Genomic DNA, 21394 nt, shown 5'->3' on the forward strand with positions numbered 1-21394 from the left:
GATTGCCACTTTTGACCAAAAAAGCGGATGAGGACATTTGCTTAGTAGTTCTGGTGTTTCCATTCTGTATTATAGTAGACACTGCAATTCTTCACTTCACAGAAAAGCTGGTGAATTTAATCTTAGCATGCTGCTAGTCCTTATAGCTGTACGAAACATAAACCTGAAAATAAATGAGCAAAGCCTGATACAAGCTCAGCATAGACAAAGCCTGCAGAATGCGGATGTCCTTTTCATACAGCAAGTACACTTGGTCGTGCTAGGGCTTCCCTAGAGGCACATACACAGCACTGCCCAGGGTACTCTGTTTCCCTTTCTCCATTGTGCTGTAGTTTGAGTCCAAGATTGCACCAAAATAGCATAAAGTAGGGCATAGGAAGGGAGGTAGTGTTGGAAAAAAGCTCACGGAAAATGATTCAGCTGCACCTTTTCTCCTTCGTGGTTGCACAGGGCATCTTGCTGAGATGGACAAAAGGATTCAGTGCTGAAGGTTGTGTGGGAGAAGATGCAGTGGCTTTGCTGAAGGAGGCAATGCAGCGGACACCGGTATGTCAGGGGCCTGGGGCTAAAATCTGGCTAGATACTGCAGAGTTTTGGCTTGACTTCTTACCAAAACAAAAGGCTACACCTGTTAGGGGCTACCTATTATATATGCATTTATGTGATGACAACCTCATACATGTTGTTCATAGGGTAAGTAATCTGAACACAGGAATGAGTACATAACTATATCCTTACTTGCTACTTCTCTGCTTTAAATGTTCTCCTGCCAGATATGGGCTCGCCAGGTGAGCACAGAAACAGGCAAGGAATTCCTCTTCCCACTCCCCGCATCTCTGCTTAAAATTGCCCTTTCCAAGGGAGTTTTTCCTGAGGAAATAATTTCATGTTTGTTACATGTTTATGTATGTTACATGTAACTCTGTCCTGGCTTTTGATCTAATGAGCATGCCAGTGTAGTGATCTATGACTGTGCATATGTAAAGCATGCGTATACTGAGGTACAGTAGGCTTGAAGGAAGCATAGTTTTCTTGTCTAATATGGAAAGTTAGGCATGTACCTAGAAGAGTGCATGCACTTGGGCATAAGGATCAGAGAGAGAAAACGGGCTTAAAACTGGAGATGACATTAAGGTGAAAACCCTGGTATATTCAACAGCCCTGAGTAGTATTTCCTTTTTTCCGATTGTTGCTTTCGTGGTGTTAAAGCATTGCTGGGTTTTATATTCTTGAAAGTCATTCCCACATATGCACACTTCTGTCATCTAGTCTGATAGGTCACTACATCCCAGCACGAGGGTGGAAGCTATCCCAGCTGCCACTGTGTCCTTCCACCAAAACAGCTTGGATAGCAGTGTCAGAGCCTGAGAGCTCCTTTCAGACTGATGGCCCCAGGGATATACACAAGGGAGGCTGGTGGGGGGAGCTATTTCCCAGGCGACAGGGCCTATGGGTCTGTGCTGGTTACTGTGGTGATACAAAATCGTGTTGCTTGGTAACACATCTCACTGCTCTCTCTGTCTCTCCCTCCCTCTCTAACCCCCCCCCCCCTCCCCAGGATGTTGATATAGATGTGGTTGCCATAGTGAATGACACTGTAGGAACCATGATGTCATGTGCCTATGGGGACCCCAAATGCGAGGTCGGCCTTATTGTTGGTAAGGATGGGGGTATTTACTTTAGGAAAGTATTCAGCCCTTCAACAAAATTCCTAGCTAGGAATAGAGGGTAGGAATGGCTTTTGATGGGCAGTGAGATTAGGCATGTGATGCCTTCTTCATAGAATCATAGAATCGTAGAGTTGGAAGAGACCTCATGGGCCATCCAGTCCAACCTCCTGCAAGAAGCAGGAAAATCTCATTGAAAGCACCCCTGACAGATGGCCATCCAGCTTCTGCTTAAAAGCCTCCAAAGAAGGAGCCTCCACCACACTTCGGGGGAGAGAGTTCCACTGCCGAACAGCTCTCAAAGTCCAGGGAGTAGCTTCCCACAAGTAGGCACCCCTGTATGCCTTTGGGGAATTATGGCCAGAAACTGACTTGCAGGTAACTGAAGAGCAAGGGCTGAAGTTTCATCATTATGGTTTGGATCCAAGTTACCTACAGGATCATGTTCTCCTGCACAATCCGCCCTTTCGGATACTGAGGTCCTCTTGGGCGGGGGGGGGGGGGGGGGGTTGGCAGCTACTCCAGCCTGCCAGAACCCGTCTGGCAACTATCACCTAGAGGACCTTTTCATCAGCCACCCCAAGACTGTGGAATAACCTGCTGGAAGAGCTCTGACAGCTTAAAAAGGTGTTGTAATTTAAAAACCAATTTTAAGATCCATTTCTTCTGGCTGGCCTACCCAGTCAACTTTCAATCATGAGTTTTGATTTGCATTCTATTACCACTATTGCCCCTGGTGGTGCATTGGATTAAACCGCTGAGCTGCTGAACTTGCTGACCTAAAGGTCGGTAGTTCGATTCCAGGGAGCAGAGTGAGCTCGTGCTGTTAGTCCCTGCTTCTGCCAACCTAGCAGTTCAAAAACATGCAAATGTGAGTAGATCAACAGGTACTGCTCTGGTGGGAAGGTAACGGCACCCCATGCAGTCATGCCGGCCACATGACCTTGGAGGTGTCTACGGACAATGCCAGCTCCTTGGCTTAGAAATGGAGGTGAGGACCACCCTCCAGAGTTGGTCACAACTAGACTTAATGTCAAGGGAAAACCTAAAAACCACTATATATCCATTCTGTAGCTATGTTTGGTATAAGTTTTCATATGTGTGTGTGTTTATCTATGCAATCTAGTAATTTATTGCATTTTTATGATTATTTGTTTTTGAATTTATTGTACCCTGCCTTGAGCCATCAGGCAAGGCAGGTAATAAATAAAATGTATTGTTATTATTGTTATTATTGACCCTAAGAATTATTTTTCTGAGACAGACTCATTTGTGTGGTGATTAATTTCTGTCCCATATTCTTTCTCAGGAACGGGTTGCAATGCTTGCTACATGGAGGAGATGCGAAACATTGGCACTGTGGAGGGTGACGAGGGAAGAATGTGTGTCAATATGGAATGGGGAGCATTTGGAGACGATGGTTGTCTTGAACATTACATGACATCTTTTGACAAAAAAGTGGATGCACACTCCATCAATGCTGGCCAGCAGAGGTAAGCTGGGACTGTCAGTGGACTGGAGTCTGTGGTGATAGTTGACACCACAGTCTGTCTCAAGGCACTAATTCCATTTCTCTTCTAGGTATGAGAAGCTTATCAGTGGCATGTATTTGGGAGAGATAGTACGCTACATTCTCCTGGAACTAGCATCTCACAATATTATATTTAAGGGTCGAGAATCATCTATACTAAACACCAAAGATATCTTTCCCACTAAATTCCTATCAAGTGTTGAGGAGTAAGTATGTTTCTGTTGGCTTTATACCAAGAATCCTGCAATTCCATGCAGATTCCACATGCCTGAGATTGTTAGTTTGGGGTTTTTCTTGCAGAAGATGGCATTGTTCAAACTAGAGCAGTGTGTCTCTGCTTTGCTTGGCTATCTGTCTATTCTTGTTCTTTTTATTACCTACCTTTTGCCTAAACTGACACCTCCTCCTCCTAAACCACTACTCCTTGTCCCAGATTCTTAATTTGGCAAGCAAACAATCAGGGCAAGCTGGTGGAAAATAGATAAATTTAGATACATTGTATGTATTTTAATGGCTTATTCTGAGTGCTGAATAAGTGTGTTTGAACACTGAGTGTGTTTGTTTATAATGATAATTTGGGGTTATTTATTTATTTGAACATAGTGCTGATAGTTGAGATTGTAATTTGCAAAATCTGTTACTGGTCATGACAGCTCACAAAGACACACTGGGGGGAATGCCTAAAAGGGAGATAGTTCTTTTGACTAGAATCTGTTCCAGAGCCCCCTTATTTCCACATACAATAAGGTTGCAGAATGTCCAAGTTCTCCACAAACTGATTCCGATGTTCTGAAAGCAGCAGTGAAGGCCACCAAAACGTGTGTAGTGCTCTGGAAGAACTCGGGTTGTCTGTGTCTCCTGAGGATGCACTCATGGTGCAAGAAGTGTGCCACACCGTCTCTGCACGTGCTGCTAAGGTGTGTGCAGCTGGAGTGGCTGCTGTTGTGGAAAAGATCAGAGAGAATAAGCGCATGGCAAAGCTGGAGGTGACCGTTGGAGTGGATGGGACACTCTATAAGATGCATAAATAGTGAGTTGTTTTTTCTGCATCTGGTTGTGGGGAAAGTGAGGCTTCAATCTAATATTCTGTGCAAAGATAAATAGAAACCGTGGTTGCCTACTGGGTGGCATGAGCAGGGACAGCTAAGATGACTACAGTATCTTTAGGGATGGAGAGAAATGAACTAACGCTGTTCCCTTTAAGAGGAACCTGCGGCTTGGAAAGTTGGTGGGTGGCAATTGCTAAATTGTTGTATAATCCATGGGTGACCTTGCTCCTTTTGTGGGTACTGTATTTGGGATTTGAAAGCTTATGTCACCAAGAGGAATGTTGCCCCAATTTTGGGGGCATGAAAATCCTACATTTCCAGGTGGCATCCAATTTATATGCTGTGTTACTGGCAAGACAGAGAGGGATTCTGGGATGAACATTGCCTTTACAACTGACCAACGTTTTCTCTTCCCATTCTCAGCTTTTCAAAGAAGCTTCATGACACTGTGGCACAACTAGCTCCAAACTGTACTGTCAAATTCTTGTTGTCTGAAGATGGCTCCGGGAAAGGAGCTGCCCTGATAGCTGCTGTAGCTGCCCACACATAAGATACATACCTGTTTGACTTGTATAAATGTCTCTCAGTAAGCAGGACACTGGATTGTTCTCTGCCACATACTGAGAACTTTGATCAGCACTTTGATCAGCACATGCAATTTCACCCTTCTTTGAGACAGTTGTGGCAAAGCTGGAGAAAAGACAAGTTATGATAGCTGTAGTGTTTTGTCTTTGCAACTCTTTTCTCTTGAGATCTCTGATTCACAATTAAGTACGGAAGTGAGATAAGGAAATAAAGCAAATTCTGCCATGATCTCTTGATTCTCAAGCAATTCTTTTTGTCAAAGAGCCAGACCCAAAGATAACTCTAACATTGGGGGTTAAAATTGAGGATATTTTGGAGAGCTCTCTTGAGGCTGTGAACTCTAGCCAAGGTCTCCATCTGTCTTTATTTCAGATGCAATGGTCCTTCTGTGTGTTCAGTGTGAGCACAGACAAAAGAATCCCATGTAGCAATATATATATATAATTTATTTACATTCGTGCCCGCCAAAACATTGTGCGGGATGCTTATATGTACATAAGGCCAAGTGTAAATACTTGAATGCACTTGAATACAGAATAAAAAACGATCTTTACACAATACGGCACGGACCCTCCTGGTCCAGCACATGTTCACTGCACGGATTGGACTGCCACGCACACGCACAATTCCCTTTGCATATACACTGGGCAAGGACTAAGGAGACACAGACCCAGTCATCCAGGACAGCCTGGCCTTTAGCCCTAGGCTGCCCTGTGCCTACATCACATGTCCCTCTCATGTCCCCTAGGGCTCCCAGTGTCACCAAGCCACCCACAGCTGGGCTGTTCTACAGGACTGGGCCTTGGATATCTCTTGGGCTAGAAAAAAACAAAACAAAACAAAACCCCACTATACAGAGATGGCTCTGGAATGACCCTGAGCTACTCCCCCCACCCCACTTCCTATGTTACCACAACATGGGGCTTCCTGCTTGGGGCTTCAGTGGGAAGGGCACAGACATCTCAGCTTCAAGATCAAGCTTACCTGTTTATCCTGGTACTCACAAGGAGCACTGTGCTTGCCACCTCCCTGCCCCCTTCTCCCCATGATGAGGTAAAAGAGGGCACTGGATGCATGACCAAGCCAGGCACTGTACCAGAATCCATTGCCAGCCTACTTCAGCAAGAAGGACAGGCCGTCTGCGGCCAGTCCCAGAGCTTCCTTGGCATTGGGAGAGCAGGCATGCAGTAGCCACTTCAAGGGCTACTGGAGACTAAGCCCAATGTGCTTGCCTTCTGGCTGTATTTGGCACAAGGAGTAGAGAGAGTGATGCCATTATGCTTCAGATGGGGAACACAAGCCAATTCAAAGCAGGATGAGTGTTGAAAGCAGTGTCCCCTTCAAACAGAGATGCCTCCTGTCATCCCGCCGCCATGAAAGCCTGTGCTGCCCCTTCTGAGCAACTTAACACTCAGCCTCTGAAACCATAAAGAGGGAGCTGTCCTGCTTGCCCACTTCGGCCACAGCAGCAGCCAGCTGGTTGAGGTTCCCGTTGGGGAAGTGACGTGCCTCCCATAAGTTCAAGATCATGGCTGTCGGGCTGGGTTTTGAAGCAAAGAAGTTGAGATGGCTGTGGAAAGAGGGGAGTCAATCACCATCCAGATCAAAAGCCCCAGTGCCAATCCCATACCTTCCCTTGTCCTAGAAGAGTGGTTCTCAACCTGTGGTGTTTTGGCCTAGGTGTTTTGGCCTACCACTCCCAGAAATTCCAGCCAGTTTACCAGCTGTTAGGATTTCTGGGATTGAAGGCCAAAACATCTGGGGACCCACAAGTTGAGAACCACTCTCCTAGAAGAAAGAGAGCACATCACTCTGTGCTCTTGTCCCTCCAGACAAGATCTAGTACTCCATCTGTTCCACTACCCCACCTCCCACCTATTCATCAATTTTTGCAGGATCCAACCACTCTGTAGATGGAACTAGCTGAGCCTTGTAGTTCTCCAGTCACAGTTTTATACAGAGAATCCCGTTACCTGTCAAGGTGCAATTTCTGGGCTAATGCTCTCCAGTCAGCCCCTCGGGCCCCTGGTGCATCCAGGCTGCTTATGATCTTCTGGCGGATGAGGAAGGGGATCTTGAAGGCACTGGGGCCCACCAGGGCAGGGGAGCCAGCCTCAGTGTCTGGGGGCAGCCAGTCCGAGAACCGAGCATCCTGGAAAGAGGACAGTAGCTGTTAGGCTCTACTGGGCAAGTAACATATTCATGGTGAGAGCTCTGAGTGGGAGGGGACACCAGGAGAGAACATTCCTGTTCTGGTGAGGTTGCTTTTTGCTTTCAAATTCTATTTGGTATGTTTTAAAACAGTGTTTGGAAACATACTGTTTTTAAGTGAGGATACTTTCCTCCCCTTGGCCTGACCCATAGCATTATTTTCTCTCAGATATGCCCCAAGAAAGAAAGGGCTATCTGCTTAGTCAGACAAGGGAGCAGGAAAGATGCTGAAAGATCACCCAAACCCTCTCTGCCCCATCTCTACTGCTTCACTGGAAAAAAAGAGGAAAGAGGAATATGAAAGAAAACTTAAAGATGGAGGTCTATGGAGAAAAGCAAATTTTCACTGAAGTCAATTATGAGCAGGTTGAGTGAGATGGGATGCTGTGAATTTCACAAATTATGCGCTATATGCATAAAATTATTGAGACACTCCTAGATTTACTCAAAAATATTACCCTGATGCTTTCAAGGACATTTGTATAACTATATCCAGAAACCTACCTTGATAGAACAAAGCACTGCAATTGCATGAATGTAACCTTTGTTCCACATAAACTCAAGACATATTATTCCCAGCAATATAATCCATGACTTAAGAAACAAAGAACAAACATAGTTCAGGATCAAACTCTTGCTTATTATCCTAGTTTGTAAACCAGCTAAGCCAAGAGTTCTTCAGCCTGGGTACACAAAAGAAAGAAGGAGGGATATATAGGCTTGACATTCTTTCTACTTGACAAAGCAGGGCTTAATGAAACTAGCAACACTGTGTCTTGGGGCTTCCCTAGAAAGGTAAACATTACTGGAGGTTGCTGTAATTCTTGAGTTTTTTTTTTTTTTTTACATAGACCCAAATTATATTTCTGCTGTCCTGGACTATTTTCTAACAACTCCAAATATTGGCCACAGTATTTTATTTCCAACCTCAAATATATTCCTTTTTAATTCTTTGACATCCCAAAATAAATAAATCTCCTTTCCTTTGTCTTTTTCTTTCTTTTTTTTCTTTTTCTTTTTGGAATTAGAGTGCTTAAGTGCATGAGTGAAATGACACCTCTGCATTATACCATTACAACTCTTATGGGTTTTTAAAAAAGAAAATCAGAGATGAGAAAATTTCTCCTTCAGACCATAGAACCAAATTGACTCCTTTTAAAAGCACCTTTAGAAAAACCCTGGCAGATGGAACAAATGAATGCAGAGGTGCGGACAACTGGCAAAACATGACAAAACCTAAGGAGCTCTATTGTGAGAACACATCTTCCTTTAGACCAATCTGGAAAAGCCTTTGACCAGCTCATGTGCTTTTTGTGAACACACACAGAACTATATACTGTCCTGGCTATGTGTTTTTAAGAAGAAAATCAAACAACCTGAAGAACTTACGAGAAAGGTTATGGAAATGAGAAGCATTCCTGACATAGCAAATGTGGAGTTATGGGTACTGTAATCCAATTAAGTAAGATTTCCAAGCTCTGCATCAATGCCACTACTATATATTTATATAGAATACAGAACTCCTAAAGAGATGTCAACCTAGCCAAATATCTGACTGCTGCCCTGCCAATCTCCAGGATGTTATGTGTAAGAGGGTCCTTCATGGCAAGTTCCACACAACACTGGAGGCTCTTTCCAGCATAAAGGATATGACAGAAGACATTTCGTCAACACTGTGCCCTTGTGATCACCTTGGCAATGTTGAAGTCGATATTGAAGCTCTGCCCATCGCCCTCCACTTGCCAGATCCAGATTTTGCAAGCCAACTGGCAAGTGCTGGTGCTGAGTCGCTCCAATGTGAAGGTGCAGTGCAAGTAGGGTTGCAGCCCACTCCAAAGGTGATAGAAGGGAATCTCCTGCAAGAGAAAAAGGACAATATTAGGTTAGAATGCGCTATTTTCCTAAAGGGTGATAAAGCAGGAGGTTTCTGCATAATGACAAAGTTAAAGGTGTGAGCAGCAACCAACTGAGTTAGCAATGAGAGAGAAAACGATTTGACCAAACAGAAAGATTAGACTATAGATATGCTATGCAGATGGGCAAGCTTAGCATGGGGAACTATAGTGTCTGACATAAGGAATCAGGGCTCTATTTAAACTCTGAATATTAGCACACAGAAGAGGAAATGTAGGAGATCTACAATGGAAACAGGAGCATCAATTCTTGCAGGAAAGAGTGAACACATTGCCCCTTCTTTCCCTGGAAGAAGAGGTTCCCAAAGCTAGTGGGCATAATTACCTGATAGCTAACAAGGAGCTTGCTTTTCCACAGTGAGCTGGGCACATCATGAATGGAGAGGCGCAGGTTGTGGTAACTGTCCTTGAAGTGCAGGATCCGTGGTGCCCCAATCAGCTGTCCCCCCATCTGCTTCTCTACTTGTACCACTTCCTGTGTTGGGAGGAACATGGGAAGGAGCAAAGAAGAAGTAGTTGAGTTTCTAATAAGGACCTTATTTATTTATTTATTTATTTATTTTATTTTATTTTTCAAACTTATATGCCGCCACTCCCCTAGGGCTCGGAGCGGCATACAAGAACCGGCTAAAATCAACAATTTAAAAAACATCTTAAAAACATCTTCAAAAACATCTTAAAAACATCCTAAAAGCACCTTTTAAAACATCAACAACAGAACTCAAAAGCCTGTCGAAACAGATGTGTCTTACATGCCCTGCGGAAGGCCAACACACTCGAGCTTGGATCCACTTTAAATGCACTTTAGGGAGGGGTTTTTAAACAGCTCAGCCAGAAAGGTCCCGGGCCTCAGCAAACTACAAACCCTAGAATTCTGCAGGAGGCAGAAACTGGTTTTAAAGTGGATTCATTCTCTAGTGTGATGAAGCACTAAGACTGCCAATGCCATCTCCCAGGCAGCCAACTCCTACTTCTGGCTCTAGTGGTTCCTGAGCCATTGACTTTGGATTCATCCTTTGTTACTGTGCCAAAATGCTTGGATGGACAATATTAGCACAGTGGAGAAAAGATACTGATGATGTGGTGGGGAAAACATCGTGAGAAAGGTGAGAAAAGACAACCTGCAACTGTACTGAGGTGGTCCTCATGAGAGGCAGTATATTGAGTACATAGTTATTACCACAGACCGGTTAGGTGTTTTTGAACAAATAATGGGTAATTGAACCCAGAGAAATGTGGGAGTTTCTTGGGGATAGTACCTTGAGGGCATCCCGGGTGTCACTGAGGCAATACACACGCACATCATATTCCAGTCCAGTACAAATTGTGGGTGCAAAGAGGACCAGTTTGAGGCGTTTCGATGCAGCCATGCTGAGGGATTCCCCCACCAATGCAAAGCGGCCAAGTTGCTCGGTGAAGATGAAGCAAGCCTGAGGTTCCAGCTGGCAGTGGAAGAATTCTGAAGGAGATGGCTCACCCAAATGCAGCACATCCTGAGAGAATAGAAATAGGAGAGGAAAGGATAGTTCACCTGTGCTCAGTATAAGGAGCACAGAGTTACAAGGGAGTCAGTGTGAATTGTTTTAGTAAATGCAGTGATGGCAGAAGAAGAGTGCAGACTGAGAGAATAGAAAGTATGCCTCAGCACACTACCAGAAAAAAAATGGTTCACTGCCATATGAAACCACATGGGGGGAGTAAGGGTAACTCTCAAATGACAAATATAATGACATGTAGTATAAAGCACGTAAGATGAAAGATGCACAATTCCTCAAATACATTTATCATGACTTGCACTGCATTTAATCTCATCTGAGTACTCAGGATTTATCAGAACCCTTATTGCAGGACACCAAAGAGAGCCTCTTGCACTTAAGTATGTCTCTTTTGAGGACTATACAACCAATTTTTCTGCATTAATGTAGTAGCAATGCTGGGTATATACTGCAATTTTGGAAAATTCAGTATAGAAATGGGTGCAGCACAGGAGTCAGAATTCACTTTCCATTTCTACAAAGAAGAAAATTCATAGTTGTTTCAGATGCAAAGATGGACTTGAAAGTATTTTGCCTGATAAAACCAGAGGAATTACTAAATATGATTTCCAGTATGGAACCCCAGTAAGCCAGTGTGGTGTAATGTTTTGAGCATGGGGCTACCACTCTGTAGGCTGGCATTCCTGCTCAGCCATGGAAGCCCACTGAGAGACCTTGGGCAAGAGACACTCTCAGTCTCAGAGAGAGGCAAAAGCAAAGCAAACCAAAAAGCTAAGAGGTAAAGAATATCAGAATGCAAAGAGTCCACCAGACATCATGAATAAAATATAACAAAAATAGATTTAAACTCCTAGGAGAATTAAAAAAAACCACACCCCATCTTAATGTAGGCACCTAGGCAAACTTTCCTGAGGAGAAACTCATAATCAAGAGTTCACTTCCACTGTGTCTGCTTCTTTGCAATTGTACAGTAGCAAGGCCATCTATTAAGAATTCTTTCCTCTCACAGAACTAGCAGAAGCATGAAAAGTTAAACAAAATTAGCATAAATATGAAACTGTGTTTAGCTTGCAGAATTTTTACAAATTGTAGAACTAGAATGATATTGGCATATGATATTTCTGTTATCTTCAGGTACACACTGCTTTGCTAAAACCTTTTAATGACTCAACACTTCTCAGAACTAGGCACTTACCTCCCATGTGCCCTCACATGACTGCTTCTTGAGGCGGAGGCTCCATGTCTCAGGGTTGGGCTCCACACAGTGATCCATGGCAAGGATGACAGGTCTGGTGAGCAGCACTCCTGGAGGGCCACAGCTGACAATGGGGCTCAGCAGAGTCTGACAGCCAGCGAGGGGCAGCCTCAAGGTGAGAAAGAAGTTTGAGTTGGACAGAGGAGGGGGACATGAAGCCACATAAGATAGGTCCTAGCTACTATGATCAGCTGCCTTCTCTTGGTTATGTATTACTTACATTGGTATCCCACCTTTCTTTCAGTGAACAGAAGGAAGTGTACACGGTTCGCCCCACTTTATCTTCACAATCACTTTGTGAGGAAGTTAAGGCTGAGAGAAAGTAACAGCCCAGTGGCTCAGTGAATACCTGAACATGGCTCTCTTGAGTCCCAGCACAACATTCTTAACCACTGTGCCCTACTATCATCCCCATGACCACAGAGAGGAAATGCAATCAGCATCCTAAGGGGTGCAGAATTTAAGCAACATGAGGAACTAAGGTTTGATAATATATTACTTAACAATCTCAATGGAAATATTCTTTGAATCCAGGAGCTAAGAAGCTGCATCATGTGTATCCAAGGCTGACAATGTCACAATAATACAAATGCTATAGTTGTGGTCTAGATATATTATTGGGGAATTCTTGCTGGTAGAATCTCCAGAAACAGCTCTGAGAATATGTCCAAGAGCAACAACTGGAGGTCCTCTTCTAGGGGACAATGGTATGGAAGGGGGGCAGAAATGTGGAAATTTTAACATATGCAGTAGTCGAGTTCTTTAGCAAATGCCTAGCCAGCTGTCCAAGTGAACTGCTTGCCTCCGGGCAGTCTGGCTGGGTACTTTCTGGCTGGCAGTCCTACCAGCTTAGCTAATAAGACTGCTATCTACAGTGCTCCAGGCCAGGTCCACTTCAACCTTCCTAATCAAATCTACTTCCTCAGCCAGCACCAAAGGATTTCTTGACTAAATGTGCCATGACAGAAGCATACTTTCTCCATTTGCTGTAGCCACGGTCCTGAGATGTGGCCTGCAAGCAAGAGCAAGTTGTAGAAGGGCAGAATGAAAATATTAGAGAAACACTGGGTTTTCTCAAGCAATGCAATTAGGTTACTATCAGACAAATTCACAGATTTGTAGTCTTTATTGATTATATTTTCTGAACCTATGAACATGATGTGAGTCACATTTATATTGGTATGCATATGAATTCATGTTCACAGATATGAAAAGAGCTGATTTTCACATTCTGTGCTCAGTTACAGCTGCTTCTGCCCTAGTAATGGAGCCCTAGTGTTTATCTCAAATTAGTTGTGTTTACTTCAGGCAAGTGTGTGCCTGATAAAAGAGTTCTGAACTCCTTAGGGGAGAGTCTAGTGCTGTGGATCTCAAAGGTAAACACTTCCAGCAAGAGGCATCATCTGTATGCCAAGACAAAGCTGTTTACTCTTCATACAGAATCTCGGCAGAAGGTGGTGACTAGGGCTACAGAGCCCACAATTACATCATCATCAACATCATGAAGACATTCAGCTGCATCTATCTCATAAGCAAATTCCTGCCAACCCAACTGCATGAATGTAAGCTATAGCACCGGTTGGTCTTGCCATTAAGAAAAATTAGGCAATCACCTCAGAAACATGATCCTAGGAAGTGGAGAGCAGCAGCACGTTGTTGGAAAGCCAGAGATGTTCATCCTCCAAATCCCAAGCTACCCTGCTGCCCACTAATGTTATAGAGGATATTACCCATTCGCTCATATTGAAGAATATGAGCAAATCAGTCTGCTAAGCTTAGGAATGCAGAACTAGAGGGAGGGAAGTGAGCACTACCTTATCCTTTATCTCAGGCAGCAAGATACCTTGAGTCAGTCCTGGTAGGCTAATCAAGTTAAGGTACATCCTGAGAATTTGAAGGGACACAGGAGTTGGTAAGATAACAGTGAGTTTCACCTCATACTAGACTAGGGAACAAAAAGTGCAGTTACCTGCAGGATTCACTGTAAATTCTTATATGCAATAGTAGAAATGAGAGTATAGGTGTTCTGTGAAAATGCCCCATGGATTGTGTGTGTGTGTGTGTGTGTGTGTGTGTGTGTGTGTGTGTGTGTGTGTATGTATGTATTCCGGAGATGGGTATGTTACCTCACATCCTCCTGCTTATGCAGGGTCAGATAGATTTCATAGATCTTCCCTCGTGGGATGGCATCAGGTGGAATGAGCAAGCTGGCACCTAAAATGAGAAAGAAATTGCTGCTCAACTATAAAGGAGAGACAAAAAGTGACTGCTAGGGTGAATAAAGTTAGAATCAGGATTTATGTTAACTTCTAAGCTCAGATCTGGGGGTGAAATGATGCCACTTCAAAGCATGTGCCAAAGCACTGGTTCAGTAGGAGCTAAGAGCACTTCAAAGCACATTTCCTGTTTTGCCATCCTTAGTACCCACTTTTCCCCAATTCCCAGCTATGGCACTGCCCTCACCTGTGTTGGGTATCATTAAACGTCCACCCAGGAAGTTGAAGGTTCCATAGGCCATGTTGGCACCACCCCTTGGCAAGGACCGGAAGAAACTCGCTGTAGAGAATCGCGAGACAAAGTCCACTGGGTCAGCACTGGGGGAGCTGTGGTGCAGGGTGTGGCGTCCACTTCCCAAGGGGCTCAGTAGGTGCCCATTGCCAATCTGGAACTTGCTGGATCCATCCTGACGTGGACATAGGGAGCCTTGGTACGTCATGGTGGTGGTGCTCAAATCGGGTTGGATAGTGAGCAAGTGAGAGTTATCTGTGAAAGAAATTATATCAATATGGGATGAATCAGCCTGCAAAAGAGGAAGAGACACAGAAACTCTTTGCCTGACAGAATGGAAAAAGAGTTCATTCTTAGCTCTATATACAGAGCTACATTACATTACAAATGCAAATGCTGATATTTTGAGTCATCGCAGGTAGGTAGCAGCCTAATCACAAAACATTATCTCATCAGACAGTGTTGCATAAAATACGTTAACCAGCAGGGGTAACAGACTGCTGCAATGACCCAAGAAACAAAGATTGCTGTTTAAGCTGACACTTTTTCCCCACATTAATAAGGTTATGCATATTATTTCCCAGAGACAGGTTTTCAAAAGATGCAGGGCATTATCCCTTACAGAGCTGGGGTTCTGGGCTAATAGAGCTTACACAACCCATCTGCGCATCTTAAAGGTAGACTGATGGAATAAGCTGGCTTCACATAACACAGGTGTCGTTTTAATGCCTCATAATATTTGTCAGGATGTGAACAGTGGAGATTAAAAGGCTACAGGGCCCACATGGTGAGATTAAGCATTTCATAGAGTTCACATCATGAGATATAGAGGCATTTAAGTGACTTTTGGGGTGTCAAGGGACATTTCCTCAACTTACAATTAGGTCTATTTTATGCTAAACAATGACAGCATTTTGATACCACTGCTGCTGATCCTTCCTCAGATTTGTAGTTTAGGGGGAAATGCTTAGATTTCTGAGACTGATAATTCTAATGTCTCCTCAAATTACAAACCACAGGTGGTTAAAGTAGTATCAAAGTGCTATAGCTGTATACTGTGAAAGAACATTCACAAAGACTGGTCAAAGTTGGACCCATGGGTAATATGCATCTTCTAGGTCATGTAGGCCCATTCCAACCCCCAGGTTGGGGGTTAGATAAAGCCCAAAATGCCACAAACAGTTCTGTTTTAGGTCTTTCAATCCTGAACCCACAAAGAACCCTCAGTACAGACATCCCATTGAGCAGCAATTTTTCTCTCCTTTTAGGTGTCCGCTTGCTCACCCCACATGATGCCATCTCACGGGGGAAGATCTATGAAATCTACTTGACTCTGTGTAAGCAGGAGGGTGGGAAGTAACGCTTCCAGCTCCTAAAACACGTGCGTGCATGCACACACACAAAACCCATGGGGCTCTTCCAAAGCATAACTATTCAATAATTACATAGAAGAGTTCACTGTGAATCCCACAAAAAACTGCACTTTTTATCCCCATGTCTAGTATGAGGTCAGACTCTGTGTCAGCTTGGGGATTCCTGTGTCCCTTCAAGCTCATCTTTACTCTCTCACCTTTAGCTTTTCAGGGCTGGCTAACACTCACAGAAGCCTTGCGAGTGGAATTAACTACTTATAAGGTATTTTGGGATGCTGTGGCATGTGGGGATTGCATTTTCCCAGAATTGAATATGTGTCCTGTAAATTAGCTCCACACTGTCAGTAAAGTGGCTCTTGTTATATTTGAGTCCTTTTACTATACAAGTGGTTTTGATTCTCAAGGGCAAAATGACATGACCCATATAGAAACCACTGGAACAATTCCTTTGACTTTCCCAATCTTCTCCCCTGTGCAATGGAGGATTGATTGTGACAGAGTGTAACACTGGCCCATTAGACCAGAGATGTTTGAGATAAGTGTTGCATCTACCCCATCAGCATTTTCTTCCCATGGGAAGTTAATGGTTCCTGCTTAATAAGGAATCCAGTTCCACATATTGGTTCAGAAAAATTTGAAGAATACCTCAGATGTGTGAAGGATAGTAAGAGCAAATACAAAATCTTTCCTGAAAGGTCAGTGATGAGCTGCCTTCACTGTTTTGAAGACGTTCCAATGAGATGATATTAGAAAGTCATGCAGTCAAAATAGGATGTTTCAGCAGGTTCTCTCAAAAAACACTTCTAACCTCTGATGCAGCATGTCTCTTTGGTGAAGGCAGGATTTAATAGTGCCTATATGGATGGGGAAGGGAGCACCTCTGACATTTGAGTGTCTGGCTATAATTGTAATAGATTTTTTTGGTGTGATTGTTGTGTCTGTAGACTCCAGTTTTCCACATAAACTCTCTGTACAGAATCTCCATTTAAGCAACTAACCATAAGAAGCCTTTCCAAGTTCAGCCCTTTCATTTCTTTGAGAAAGTGATCTCACACTTGAACATTCTGTTTTGGCTGCTACCTGTTTTCCATTATGTTTTTTTATAGCTCTGATTGTTACCTGTAAGCTGTATTGACATAATGGAAAGCAGCCCCATTAAATAAATAGGACTCTTGTTAGACCATCAACACCACAAATGCCAATAAAGTTTTAAGCCACCAAAGAAAGAAATCCAATAGGCTATGTTCCGTCAATAAAGCCTATCATTATCCTTCTCTTTCTTCTCCTCTGCAGTCCAGGTGGCATTGCCTTTGGTGGGTAGCTTTGGTTTCCCATTGGTAAAAATGAAGATGCCGCAAGACTAGAGCAGAGTGAATCATTTTTTTGGCCAAGAAAACTTTGGCCAACCACAGGAGATAAAATTCTACTAGAAAGTTTACACACTATCCTATAAAGTTAGCATGATCAATTTAATATGGACAGGGCCATCCACATTATCTTTTCATATGCACACACCTGAAAATCCATTCTCACTCCTACTATTATGTTGAAAGAAGTCTCTTCCTCCATCCCCCCATCTCATACTACAAACAGATCTGGAAGGTTTTCCAAATATAACTGCAGTGTGGAGGAATGTGTGGTGGGTGGAATAGGAGAGTTACAGCTGGGAAAGGTTATGTCTTCCCCCATCTCCAGTTGCAGCACCCACCCCACTGCTTACACGTGTGGTATAGTTCTGCTTAATAAAAGCCTCCCCTGAACGCTTGTGAAATCTTTTCTGAAACCTAATTGCAACTGTCCTGCACCTTCCTTTCAATGGAGAGGGATTTTCACATCTCAAACCAGAGAATGCTTGCTATTTTAGAAGCTCTGTCACTATAGCTTGTCCAGTTCCTTTACCCATTTTTCTTTTCTGTGTGTTGCAGAGCAAATTACAAACTCTCATTGTGATAACAAAAAGAAGTAGAAGGGAAGAGTAAAGGGATATGTCAAGAGGCTTGATTAATGATGCAGTAGCCTGTGGGCATGTAGGCCTGAATCCTACCAGTTAGTGCAAAATAAAGTAGACCTATTGAATCCATGGCTGGATGTTGAGTCAGAATTTTGGTAAATCCCACTGATTCAAAGACCTACTCTAGTAGGAACTCAACAGGATTCTGGCCATTATACACCAATCTTCCTCTTTAACATGAGAAAATGTAACATGAGAATCCTATTTTCAATCAGTGTAAAAGACTCTACAGATGCTTCCTCTCTCATACCAATAGGGCAGCAAAAGAGAAAAGTGCTCTCTCCACACTGAAATCTGGAAACTGGATATACATAGCCCGTATCCATAGAAATTGCTTGATCAAGAGGTAGTTTTCCACCATCTCCTATTTTATCACACAAGCTAAAGGTCTGATACAGGTTGCAATGGATATACATGCTTCCAAAGATGCCTCCTATCTAGATTAACATTCACCTGCTTTGGTGGGCTTGATGCTGACTGGCTGGAAGCCAGCTGTGAGAATAGATGAGTCAGCTACATCCGAATCCAGGCCTTCTTTCTTGCGGCAGTAGACAAGGGTTACTACCAGAAGCAGCAGCACCAAGCAAACAGCCACAGCAATCAGGCCGACATACAGAGCCACATCCTCAGAGCCACCAGTCCCTATGGAAGGAAGCAGGAAAACAGAGAAGTCCAGGCTGAACCAGCCATTGTGATAACGTGCAAAATGATAGCATCTCTTTCTGGAGGAGGAGGATACCAATCCTCCCAATGTCTCTAGGGAATGGAACCTGAGAGCAAATGGAAGAAAAAGCATTGAATCAGACTCTTTTGGATGAGGCACACCAAGGGGTTTGCATCTAAAACTTGTCCTGGCCTCCCCATTTAAGAGGAAAAGGAGAACAATATTTTCAGTCCCCTTTTTTTGAGCAGAGCCTTAAACACACAGCTTCCTTTGATTTTCCCACCCAGAGCAGAGAAAAGAGCAACTTTGAAAGCATGACATAGGGCCCCCCACTTGAATCTTGGGGTGGGTGGGTGTCTGGTTTTCTTGCTGGAGGGGAAGACCTAATTCTCAGCAGGGTCAACTGTCTTAAACTTAGATACAATCAAAATGAAATTGAAGAACAAGCAGATGGCATTTTAGCAGCATTTGTTATGCTTAATTTTCTATAAGAGGAGAGGGCAACATGTGGCCTGCAGGCTGCATGCAGTCCCCAGAGACTCCTCTAATATGACCCATTTTTAACCCCCCCCCCCCACACACACACACATAGTTAAACAGTCTGGGAATCATGGTTCACCTATACCACAAGACACATAGTGCTCTGTGTGCATTGTATTGACTAAAATGTCCCCTCGGAAAGGGGACAAATGCTTTAATCTCAAAATTATTTTTCGTTTCAATTTTTATAAGTTAGCTAGATGTCTATGTGTCTTTCAGGAATGGAGAGAGGAATGTTTATTGTCATCTGCAATGTGTCCCTACTAGAAAGGTTTTGTGGTAACAAATGTTATAGAGAATTTGTGTTAGAAAGATCCCTTTCTCTCCCATCTGGTTATATTTTTAAAGTACAAACATATACTCTTGAATATAGTACACATCCCTTTTCAATGGATTCAATAACCCAATATTTCACTTATCAACTCTGTAAAAAATAGTCCCCCTTGGAAGTGTTTGTGGCCTTTCTACAGTCATCGGTGCAATTATATAGTATTCTTTCTGCTCAGGTTTAGTCAAATATAGGGTTTCCTATTTTCCATAATTTTAGGTACCCACAGGGAGTATTGGATGTAAGCTCTGCAGATATAGGAATTGTATTGTAATTGTCCTTCTGCATCCACCATATCTTGTTTATGTCTGTGACGGTCGCTTGCCTTCCCATGAAGATGGAAGACTGTCCTTTTTAGAGGTACCCACACAAACAGGCAGACAGATGGGCAACAAAGTGGCACATATGAACTGAATGGGAAGTAAAGAACAGAGGGAGCAGAAGTAAAATATGCAGGTCTTCTATAGATGTGACAGCAATGTTTCTGTGTTAAAAGCACAACCAGTCATGCATGCATTAGCCTAGTTTATAAGGTAACATATGTGCAAAGTGTGTGTGGAGTGTGCGTGTGTTTGTGAGGTGAAGGGGGTGGGGGGAGGGAGAGGAAAAGTGAGATAGTTTTATGAGAGCCAGCACTCTGGCCTGCTGTCCCTGCTGGATCCCACTGCCGCCCCCACCAGCAGCTGAGCCAAACTGTCAGGTTCAGTTCCTCTGGGAGGGCAGGGGGGATTTTGCTTCATTTCAACTATGAGAATGGTTAATGTGATGTAAAAGGAAGAGAAAACCCCTAGGAGGCCCAACAAGCTAAGATGGTTAATGAGCCAGGATGGGACCTGTCACTCACTCTCCCACCCTGGCATGCCAGCGCAGAGCTCTCCGGCCCTGGAGGGCCAACAGGCAGCTTGCTGGGCTGACACATGCTGGGCTGTGATCTTGGGAGGCGAAGGACTTATCTTTGGGGAGAGGGTTGTAGATTCCCCTTGGAGCAATGGGGCCGTGGAAGGAGGGGGGTATGGGGGTACAGGCTGCCAGGCTTGGGAGGAAGAGGGTGTCATTGCCAAGGTGGATTCTTGGGTTGGCGCCTTATGGCTGCCGGGCAATGCTAAACTAGACAGCGGCGATTCCATCTGTGCTCGGCAGACGGCTGCTAGTTCCTGTGCGGACGGATGGGCAGAGCAGAGCTGACAGGCCTCAGTGCCCTTACATCTCAATCAGCCAGGAATGAAAGTCAGCTCAGACAGCAACAAGAGACCCCACTCTCATTCTCCATATTTTCCACTCAGAAGATTCAGAAAACTCAGGGGAGATGCATACACATGTGAGGGTGATCACTTGGCCTACATTGCAGAGATCGGAGGGGGGTCCCCTGTATGAAGGTGCCCTCTCCTTGAAAGGCTGCCAGAGAGCTGCCCTCTGTTTGAAAAGCAGCCAGGCACAGGCCCTGTCTAAAGAGGAAAAGCCCCCAGGTCTAAACAACGAACACTGTCAAATAGTGCACAGTTGAATTGCAACTTCTTTCTTTCTCCAAAATAACATATTCCTCCCAAAGTCTTTCTATATTTTAATTTCCCCATTTGCCATTAAAGCTGAAAAAATGGGAAGGTATACTGATTGAGTTGCATCAGTCTACAGACACAGAATCTGTCAACAAACATGGAAAACAAAACAATGGTCCACAGATCGGAAGCACTCAATTTACGTTGCAGTCCCCAAGAAAGGAGGGACCAGAGATTGCAGTGACCACAGGATCATTGCATTAATTTCTCAACAAGCAAAATTCTGCAACAATTTTTAACATCTTTGTAGGAAAAGATGACAGATGTCCAAGCCAAGTTCAGGAAGGAGGAGGCACTAGGGATCATATCATAAATAAACGTTGGATAATGGAACACACCAAAGAATTTCCAAAGAAATCTGTGATTATAGCAAAGCCTTTGATTGTATAGATCAGTCGTTCTCAACCTGTGGGTCCCAAGATGTTTTGGCCTTCAACTCCCAGAAATCCTAACAGCTGGTAAACTGACTGGGATTTCTGGGAGTTGTAGGCCAAAACACCTGGGGACTCGCAGCTTGAGAGCCACTGGTATAGATCATGAAAAGCTATATAGTACTTTAAAGACATGGGAGTGTGTCACAATATTTGATTGTCCTGTTGTGTAATGTTTGCCCAGGACAAGAGGCTACCATCAGGACAGAATAGTTTCTTGAGGTGAGGTGGTCAAGAGGTTACATTTTGACACCCTATCTTTTTAAGTTGGAAGAT

The 21394-nt window shown here is 43.8% G+C and overlaps 2 protein-coding genes across 7 annotated transcripts in view; one reads left to right on the forward strand and one right to left on the reverse strand.

Annotated features, from left to right (window-relative positions):
- Positions 1-5060, forward strand: part of hk3 (hexokinase 3) — a 30127-nt gene extending 25067 nt beyond the window's left edge. For 3 of the 4 annotated variants that reach the window (XM_062970189.1, XM_062970191.1, XM_062970192.1), the window contains 6 exons: positions 451-546; positions 1559-1658; positions 2977-3160; positions 3249-3404; positions 3998-4228; positions 4671-5060. In XM_062970189.1, the coding sequence (XP_062826259.1) occupies positions 451-546; positions 1559-1658; positions 2977-3160; positions 3249-3404; positions 3998-4228; positions 4671-4797 (894 nt within the window). In that variant the 3' untranslated portion in view covers positions 4798-5060. The remainder of the gene's footprint in view (positions 1-450; positions 547-1558; positions 1659-2976; positions 3161-3248; positions 3405-3997; positions 4229-4670) is intronic. The other variant, XM_062970190.1, reaches the window with a different exon arrangement.
- Positions 5061-5257: 197 nt separating this feature from the next.
- unc5a (unc-5 netrin receptor A) overlaps positions 5258-21394 on the reverse strand; it is a 133434-nt gene continuing 117297 nt past the window's right edge. For all 3 annotated transcript variants that reach the window (XM_062970195.1, XM_062970194.1, XM_062970193.1), the window contains 9 exons: positions 18053-18241; positions 14171-14470; positions 13834-13921; positions 11648-11816; positions 10216-10449; positions 9282-9431; positions 8735-8899; positions 6806-6984; positions 5258-6402 (listed from right to left, as the gene is read on the reverse strand). In XM_062970195.1, coding sequence (XP_062826265.1) covers positions 6237-6402; positions 6806-6984; positions 8735-8899; positions 9282-9431; positions 10216-10449; positions 11648-11816; positions 13834-13921; positions 14171-14470; positions 18053-18241 — 1640 coding nt within the window. In that variant the 3' untranslated portion in view covers positions 5258-6236. The remainder of the gene's footprint in view (positions 6403-6805; positions 6985-8734; positions 8900-9281; positions 9432-10215; positions 10450-11647; positions 11817-13833; positions 13922-14170; positions 14471-18052; positions 18242-21394) is intronic.

The sequence above is a fragment of the Anolis carolinensis genome, chromosome 2 (assembly GCF_035594765.1).
Source record: "Anolis carolinensis isolate JA03-04 chromosome 2, rAnoCar3.1.pri, whole genome shotgun sequence".
Taxonomy (NCBI): Eukaryota; Metazoa; Chordata; class Lepidosauria; order Squamata; family Dactyloidae; genus Anolis; species Anolis carolinensis.